The sequence below is a fragment of the Ursus americanus genome, chromosome 28 (genome assembly GCF_024610735.1).
Source record: "Ursus americanus isolate L20-20 chromosome 28, mUrsAme1.1.p, whole genome shotgun sequence".
In the NCBI taxonomy this organism is placed as follows: domain Eukaryota; kingdom Metazoa; phylum Chordata; class Mammalia; order Carnivora; family Ursidae; genus Ursus; species Ursus americanus.
The window spans coordinates 16,171,465-16,180,389 of NC_142154.1; the positions used below are offsets into that span (position 1 = coordinate 16,171,465).

An 8,925-nucleotide genomic window follows, 5' to 3' on the forward strand; every position below is an offset into this window, starting at 1 on the left:
GCTCCCTCCAGGTCTGCACAGAACCTGCACTCTCTTTGCTAAAACAAGCAGCCCTTCTCGGCAGAGAGGAGGCCTGCCTTCTGCTTATGCAGAATGTTCTACTCACTGCTTCCGACAGGCCCCAGGCTCATCAAATTCTACTAAATGTCACTTTCAATAAATCCTTGCATGACTTTCTCAAATTAATATGGATTAATTATAAGCATTGATCCCTCATATAAGGCCCTGACTATGTGCCAGGCACGGCGCTGGGCACTTTTTTGTGAATCCTCTCACTCAACATTTGTGAAAACTCCTCGGACTTTTCACTCTCCCCATTTAACAGATGAGAAAACTGAGTCGCGCCCAGGCTAAGTAACATGCCCGTGTTCACCCAGTGGAAGGTGGCAGAGCCAGGTCTCAAACCAGCGTCCTCCTGACCCCAAAGCCCAGGCCTTTCCCCGTGGCACTGTACTTGGGGCTGGCTCTGTCTGCGCCCCCTCCTGCCCTGCACCCACCTCGTTCCAGGCTGAGGCTGGTGATGAGCACCGGCTTGGCTGCTTTTTTGTAAAATGCTTCTGTCTGCCATGGGCACTGGGTAGGTGGCCCAGGACACCAAGTGTGTGTGTGTGTGTGTGTGTGTGTGTGTGTGTGTGTGAGAGAGAGAGAGAGAGAGAGAGAGAGAGAGAGAGAGAGAAGAGAAAGAATGAGAGAGTGAGCCGACTGTCCACGTGAAGCAGTGCCTGGAGACTGTCTCCATGATTTCAAGTTAGAAAAGTTTCCTTAATATGCCACGTCAGCTTCTGACTGCAGTCCCGGGCTGTGTGTGGCCCTTTCAAGCTTCGGAATGAGCTGGATGGCGGAGTGGGCATGTACCGGAGACTCAGCTAGGCCCTATGTCATTACTGACCCGAAGCCCCGTGTATTAGTCAGCTCGAGCTGCCATGACAGAATTTCATAGCCTGGGTGGTCAGACGTGTATTTCTCATAGTTCCGGAGTCTGGGAAGTCTGAGATCAAGGTGCCCGCACGTGGCAGAGAAAGAAAGGCTCTGGCGTCTCTTCCTCTTATCAGGACACTAATCCCATCCTGGAGCCCCCACCCTCCTGACCTCATCCATCAGCTCCCAAGGGCCTCGTCTGCAAGTACCCTCGCACTGGGGGTTAGGGCCTCAGCCTATGAATTTGGGGGGGACACATTTCGGTCCACAGGATCCTCTTACACTTCTACAGTCCCCCACCTGTCCTGGTGACCTCGGGATGGCTGCAGACTTCCCAGGGTCTTGGGAAGGGGCTTGGCCAGGGCCCAGGCGAGGCCTGCAGCCTGTGGAGGTATAGTGGCTCTCCTGTCTGTCCTCTGTCCTCTGCTGGGTTTAGTTGCCATCCACCCCCTGCCCCTCCCCCAGCTCGAAGGGCTCCAGGGGACCCAGCAGGCCTCAGGACTTCCGGCTGCACGGTGTGGGTGGCAGGGGTCACCTCCTCCAGGGGAGGCTCTGCGCTTGAGAAGAGTTGCTGGCGACAGGGCCGACCCGCCAAGCGGCAGGCTCTTCCTGTGTCAGGACGACAGTGGAAAGAAAGCGGAAGAGAGTGACGTTCTAGTTCGAAAGAGAACATACACCAGGAAGACACTGGAGAGTAACTTGAAGGCACCACCTACTTAAGTTCAAGTTGACACGGGTCCACAGTCCCTTGTGTGCAGTTCTCATGGCCGAAGGTCTCTAGACACTGGAAGTTTTTCTTCATTGACTGGGTGGCAACAAACGGCCAGAGCTGACAGGACGCAGCTCGGGACATCTGTATTTACTCCACCCAGAGCCCACGTCTGCGTGTCCTGGGCCGCGGTTCTCGCGGGCTGGCTGTGGAGCTGGGCCCCGGCCCCGGGGGTCCACTGGAACCCACCGGGGGCACACGAGCTCCAGCCCATGGTCAAGTGAGTTTGGGCATCAGATGGGCAGCTTGAAAGGAAACGTGTGATGAGCAGAAGCAGGATGCTTTAATCTCCTGGGAATCATTTTCCAGATAAATAAAAAAACACAGAAGTGTCGAGTCCAATGACGAATGCCGTCCATCCCACACTGGCTCTGTGGATTCCCAGGAGGATGAAGTTTGGCTTCCAGCGCTTTCTACTTTGGCCAGAGTGATGCCATCAGCCTTCTGGGAAGCAGGGCCTCAGATGGTGTTAGGGGCTAAATGTCCTTAAAAAACGGGGGGAACCTGGACTCCGAGGCAGCTGTGTGCAGAGGAAAGATGACGGGAAGCCTGCAGAGACACTGCGGAGCCCAGGGCTCCGGGAAGCTGGAAGAAGCAGATGGGGTCTTCCTCCTACAGTTTCACAGGGAGCACTGTCCTGCCGACACCTGGATTTTGGACTTCTTTCCTACAGGCTTGGGTGATAAAGTTTGGTGCTAAGCCACCCACTTTGTTACGAAGGCACAGGAAGGTCATGCAAAGGAGCTCCCCAAAGCTGGCCCCCAGGCCCCCACAGCGGCTGGGAGACCCACGAGATGTCCAGGGACTTGCTTCCTCTCTCCTCTCCTCTCAACTGGCTTGGTGTGGGGTGGCAAGAAAAAGCTGAGGTAGGGGAAAAAAAATAAGGGGGCCCCCGCTGTGGCCTGCCGTGGTCTGGGCTTCGTGGGCCAATCCAGAAGCAGAATCGCATTGCTCTGTGAAGAGGGGGCGCTGACCGGTCAGCGCCGAGCCGGCTGGGCCTGCCTGGGCCTGCCTGGGCCTGCCTGGGCCTGCCTGGCTCAGGGTGGATGTCCCCATCCCTCGGGCGTGGCGTCTTTGCAGGCTTAGTGAGCATAACTACTCGATGTTTCCACTGACGACAGAGCTGTAACAGCTTCTCGAGGCGGGGGAGAGCTCTGAAAGCAGATTCCCAGGCAATTCCATTTGATTCTGAGGCTCCCCTGCAGCCTTTGCTCAGAGAAGCCCACCGAGGTGAAGAAACTAGTTCTTTGCAGATGACTGGGTTCTGAGAAGCAGCCCAGAGCCAAGCCACGGCCTCCTCATCCTCCCAACAAAGGCAACTGTGGCCCCCGAGCAATGCCTGCCTGCCCTGGGCGCCTCCGGAGGGGCCGGGCCCTGTGCAGCCTTCCTGCTCCCGCCTCACTCATTCCCCGCAGGGCAGGGGTCAATATGGGGACACAGGAGTTGGAACCCCCTTGGTTCTGTCTGGTCCTAAGAATGTCCACCTGGAAGCTCGGCCTCCAGGCCACTGCCCCACGTGATCTGGCCCTTCTTCCAGCCTCCCACCATCAGAGTCAGGCAAATGAACTCTCCCCTTCAGGCCCCAAATGGGGATGTGATCTTGGCACTTACTTTTGGAAGAGGACATACCTTGAGCTGGGTGGGGGAATTGGGCTTCTGCGTGGGTGTCCGAGCCCCTCAGGATGGCAGAGCTGGTTGAGGACAGACCTGAGACACCAAAAGTCAGCCAGAAGTGCCCTCCTCCATGAAAGCAGCAGAGCCCTGCTTGTCTCCTCTGAAGCCCAGGGAAGGACCTGAGATGTTCCGTCTGTGACCTTTGGGCAGGCCTGACAAGCCTGGCCGCGACCTCCATCCAAGGATGCAAGCTCCCGGATGTGTCCTAAAATGCCAGCAAAGGGAGGCAGGAAAAAGGTGTTAATCCAAAACCATCCTGGTGACCAGCACAGCTCCCAGAACAGGGAAAGGACTTGGCCTCTAGGTTCCTGATTTAACGTTTCTCAACAGCGCATAGCGCAGGCTTAAGCTCTCCCTGGCTTTCTTCCTTCCAAACTCCCACCTGTAAAGGAGGGTGCTCTCTGACCTTGGGTTTCTCCACAGCCCTTCTTTTCTCTCTCTGCCGACCGCCACCCCTCTCACACACTCTGTCTGGATCTCACCTAAACCCATGTTTTTGCAGGCCTGACATGCCACTGTCTTCCCAGAATCCTCTCTGTGAGCTCCAGACACACAGAGCCAAGGAACCAGGTCTCTCCCCTTCAAACTCAGCAGGTCAAAAGTCAACCTTTTGATACCCCCCCAGCCGTCTTCCACCTCCATCCTCTTAGGGGGAGACCCTGACCCATTAGCTCCTTGCACACAATCCTTTGATGGCTCCCTTTTGCTTTAGCTAAAGGCCAACCTCTAGCTGAGCACTCAGTCGGGCTTCCACAGACTTTTCTAGCTTCTGTTCCCACCCTTCCCACGTGCAGTGCTCCCTGATACACCATTGGTGGTGGTGGGTTACTTGTTAAAGTGCCTGGGGGTGCAACAGGCAGTTAATGCTCAGCTCAGAGTCCAGGGGTGCTAAACATCCCGTCCTTGGAGGTGCAGGACACCCAGAAGGCTTCCCCTGCCCCACACCCACTGCCCAGCGCCAGTCACACCATGTTTCCCAAAGGCTCGGGCCCTAATCCCCCCCGTGCCTCTGGAGCCCCTCTGCCAGACAAGCCCTTCCCCAGCTTCTTCATCTGGCTCACTCCCATCTGTTCTCTACATCTGCCCCGCATCCCTTTTGCGGACTGTGTTCTAACCGGCAGACTGGGTCCTATATGCCGCGGGGGTACCCGCATCCCAAAGGGAAAGGCTTTCGGGGCCTTGAGGGGCAGGAACTGTGACTTTCCCGCTGGCCCCTCACCACCATGTGAGCTCCTTGAGGTCAGGCTCCAAGCCTACAGAAGGCCCCTGGGAATAGAGTGAGTGACCCAAGTGTTAGCTTTTCAGGGACTCTCCTGGTCCTCCATCCAGAAAAGTGAGTCTACCTGTTTCTTCCTGCAGGAGTTGTCCAAGCTGGGCCTGAACAGCGACGTGAAGGTGGAGCTGCGGATTCTTCAGCTGCCTGTAGATTACAGGGAGGTGAAGCAGAGGGTCACCAGAATCTGGGAAGATCTTCGACCGCAAGTAAATGATGGCTGTGGAGGCAGTGAGGCTGGGGGCTGCGGTGGGATGATGACGTGGTGGAACCCCAGAACCTGTGGACCCCTGGACCCTGGTTCTAGGGTTGATGGTTGAGGTGCACCCTGCCCCATGTCCCACCAGTAAGGTCCCACCCAATTTTCTAAGGTTCTGGGTCTGTTCGTTAAAGTTTAAGTTGAAATACAGAATGGATCTTGGAAGAAGATTCTGGAGAGAGAGAAGGAGGAAAGTAAATGGAATCTTCACTCCTCGCCAGGACTCAAAGATAGTTTCCAACAAACGGATAGGGTCTTGGGTTAGGTCCCAGTCATGGCCATGCACAGCAGGTTGGCTGTGAGGTGAAGCTGGAGACAAGGACCTTTTGGGCCTGGAAGGGCGGTCGGTGGGTGGCCTGTCTGGGGAGGTCCGATCTTCATCACTTCCAGCCTTTTCTATCCGAACAGAGTCATTATATAAAAAACTGGTACAACAAATGTCCAAAAAATGGGAAGACCAGATGATGAGATTAACACAACACACCCCATCCCACCATTAAGACAACTGTCCCAGGTGTTTCTATAAAATGCTCCACGGCTATTTTTTTCAAAGAGGAAAAATAATAAGCTCAAGAAATCCTAACAATATTTTATCACATTGTTACTAACTTCCTTTATTAGAGTTTCACAAAAGAGTTGGAAGATTCCCCAGAAACACTAAGCTTCTCCTATGCTAGTCTTAGCTACCGGGGGATCCCGAGGGAAAAGACGGGGAATACATTACCCTGCAAGAATATTTGCCCCTATAAAAGGAGTTAAATTAAATGCCACATGGGTTTCCATCCAGCTGGTTTTCATCCCCGCACATTCATTAGGGGAGGTCGGCGGGGAAGCCCCGAGGGTGTGTGCCGGATCTGGTCTTTGCGATGCTTTGCACCCTGTGCTCTCGCCGGGCTTGGCCCTTCAGCAACATCCGGGCAGCAGAGCGCGACTCAGTTTCCCTAACCTCTTGGCTGCCGCGTGTGCGGACGCAGCTCGCTGTGCACATCGGCATGGACGCCTCCGCCAAGGCCATCGTTCTGGAGCAGTGCGCCAAGAACCGGGGCTACCGGGACGCCGACATCCGGGGTTTCCGGCCGGCACGCGGCGAGTGCCTTCCGGATGGCCCGGAAGTGATCGCCTCGGAGGTCAGCATGAAGGCGGTGAGCAAGCGCGTGGCCGTGGAGGGCGTGGAGGTGACGTTTTCTCGAGATGCCGGCAGGTACATCCTGCGGGTGTCGGGTCCCTGAGGGGGTAGAGGAGGGGGAATGACCACGTGCTCATGCGGTGCCACCCCGGGCGGCTCCTGCAGACCCCCAAGTTGTCACCCCCGCCCCGGGTCTCGACCCCGAGGCCCCCGCCTCCCACCCTCACCCCCACCCCCACCCCGACCCCGGCCTTTGGTAAGTGGATAGAGATGGGAAGGCATGTTTTGAGAGCCACTAAGGTTTTGTGGATGCTTTGTTTTTCTTTACTGCGGCCCAAGTTGTGACTCCACTCTTCCGATTTAGCTCCACATAGAGATGAATTTACCTTGGTTCCTCCAAACTCTGACCCCCAGTAGGTAGCTTCTCCACCCCTCCCCCCAAGAAAACGAACAAGCGACTCAGTAGACATGAAGGAGAGGGGTTCGGGTGTAAAGGTGTTTGGGACTAGTTGTTTGAAAATCTGGTCCCTTCCTAGGCTCGGCTACTTGCTGATTGTAGAATCAGTCTCTACCCGGTTCATTCCCAGCAACGCTGTCTTTCGGAGGCAGAAGAACAAAACCTAATTCTCCCTAGGTGGCAGCCCAGATTCCTCATGCTTCGGGGATGCTGCATTGTCCCTTTTGCTTCCATTTCCCCGGGGTTAGAGGCTGGCTCAGGGAGTAGTAACGTGGCATTTCGTGTGGTTGCAGATATGTCTGCGATTACACCTACTACCTGTCTTTGCATCATGGAAATGGGTGCGCGGTCCTCATTCACGTGCCTCCGTTATCCCGTTGGCTCCCAGCCAGCCTGCTGGGAAAAGCCCTGCAGGTCATCATCCAGGCCACGCTGAAGGAGCTGAGAAAGCCCGATCTCAAAACCTGGTTTGCAGAAAACTCAACTGCCGCGATTCCAGCCCAGGGGAACCAATTGGGGGACTGCTTTGGAGAAAATTAAATGTTTCAATCCTGTGCGCAGAGTTCAACTGTGCTTTGAGAGACTTTTAAAAAATATCTTGTAAAACAGTTTACACAGAGGAAAGAAAGCTCTGAATTAGCCCAACGAAATCACAAAGGGTTATTTTATTGTCAGAAGAAAGAAGAACACTCTGAAAGGCAGACATTTCACAAGGGATTAACTAGCTTCAGTTATGGTTTTTCATGACAATAAAATGAAATCCTAGTTTGTTTGTTTTTTTTTTTTTTTTTTTTTGTCTCTTAAAAAGACTGTGCAGGGGCCTGTGGGATCCTGCCCGGATTGCTAAGACTGCAGACCTGTTGGGCAGAGCTGCATGTGATGGGTTGATCTGTGGCCAGCTGGCCAGAGGGGAACACAGGCGGAGGGGCCACTTGGTTCCCCTTCCCTGGCTTCCACCCTCATGCGTCCAGGTGCTGGGTGCAGCTTCTGACCCCCAAGTCTCTAGTGTTTGGTTTTTCTTTTTCTACTCTTTTTTAAAAATTGTGTTTAATACGCATAACATAAAATTTACCCTTTTAACCATTTTTCACTGTTTTGGGACATTCACTTGTTGTGTAGTCATCATCACTGATGTATCTCAGGAACTTTCTCAGCATCCCGGACTGAAACTCTCCCCCATGAAACAGCATCCTCCCCTCTCCCCCTAGCCCTTGGCAACCACTATTCCACCTTCCATCTCTGAATTTGACTACTCTAGGGACCTTGTATACATGAATCACACTATTTGTCCTTTTGTGACTGGCTTAGTTCACGGAGCATAATGTCTTCGAGGTTTATGCGTGCTGTAGCGTGTGTCAGAATTTCCTTTTTTAGACTGAGTAATATTTCATTGTATGTATAGATCACATTTGGTTTATTCAGTCATCCTTTGGTGGACACTGGGTTGCTTCCACCTCTTGGTTATTATGAGTATTACGACCGTGTACACTGGTATGCAAAAATGTGTTAGAGTCCCTAATTTCAGTTGTTTTGTTTATATACCTAAAAAGGGGAATTGCTGGATCGTAAGGTGTTCCTACGTTTAAGTTTTTGAGGGTCCGCCATACTGTTTTCCATGGCTGCTGCGCTATTTTATATTCCTAGCTGTGGTGTTTGGTCTTGAAGCAAAGGGTAATAGCTAGGTTTGGCTTCTCTGACATGTTGGGTGTTATCCCTACTTTTTAGAAACAGAATCTCCCCTTTTCAGCTATCATGTTCACTTTGGGCAAACTCTGCACTGGCTCTTGGGCCAAGCAGCTCAAAGTGAGGTTTTGCTTGTCTAGTGTTTTCTGGGGGCAAATATCCATTGAGATACATTGGTTTTTGAAGGAAGGGGTTGACGGTGGCGGTGGCTAAGCTCTGGGAAATTTCTTGTTTTGGTGTTGTGCTCACAGCTATCACTTTCACTTAATTACGATAAAAAAAAAAAGCATCGTTTACTTAGGGTCCAGATTCTGGCACTATAAGGAAAAGCACTTGCAACTTCATAACAAAGGAACCAGGCAGCCTTGCTTGCTTTACCCTTAGCTCTCTGGCATGCTTGAGCCGTTGGTACAGACTGTACAGGACCCCTTTTGCAAATGAAACTGGCTTGTTTGACATAAAACAGATCAGAGTCACATTGGAGCAGATCAGAGCCAGCCAAGTGGGGTGGGATGGTATGGCCAGCACGTATAAGTCCGGCTGCGTGGTTGTGAACGTAGCGATCCTTCTGTATTTGTACGCAAACACCTGCTGCCCAGAGCCCTGCCCCCTCTCGTACTGTAGCTTCTGTCCCTGGCCGGGGGCAAGCAGGGGGCGTCAGGGACCCTGCTTCAGGGTTATTTCAGATTGCTTGGCCCCAAGCCATACACATTTTACAAACTTTTAGATGTCATCCAGCAGGGAGGCCCAGGGCTTCCTCTTGATG

The 8,925-nt window shown here is 53.3% G+C and overlaps 1 protein-coding gene across 7 annotated transcripts in view; it reads left to right on the forward strand.

Annotated features, from left to right (window-relative positions):
• Positions 1-7,246, forward strand: part of PGPEP1L (pyroglutamyl-peptidase I like) — a 36,878-nt gene extending 29,632 nt beyond the window's left edge. For 2 of the 7 annotated variants that reach the window (XM_045795415.2, XM_087856698.1), the window contains 3 exons: positions 4,721-4,843; positions 5,868-6,094; positions 6,770-7,246. In XM_045795415.2, the coding sequence (XP_045651371.2) occupies positions 4,721-4,843; positions 5,868-6,094; positions 6,770-7,016 (597 nt within the window). In that variant the 3' untranslated portion in view covers positions 7,017-7,246. The other 5 variants (XM_087856695.1, XM_087856697.1, XM_087856696.1 and 2 more) reach the window with 5 other exon arrangements.
• The last annotated feature ends 1,679 nt before the right edge of the window (positions 7,247-8,925 follow it).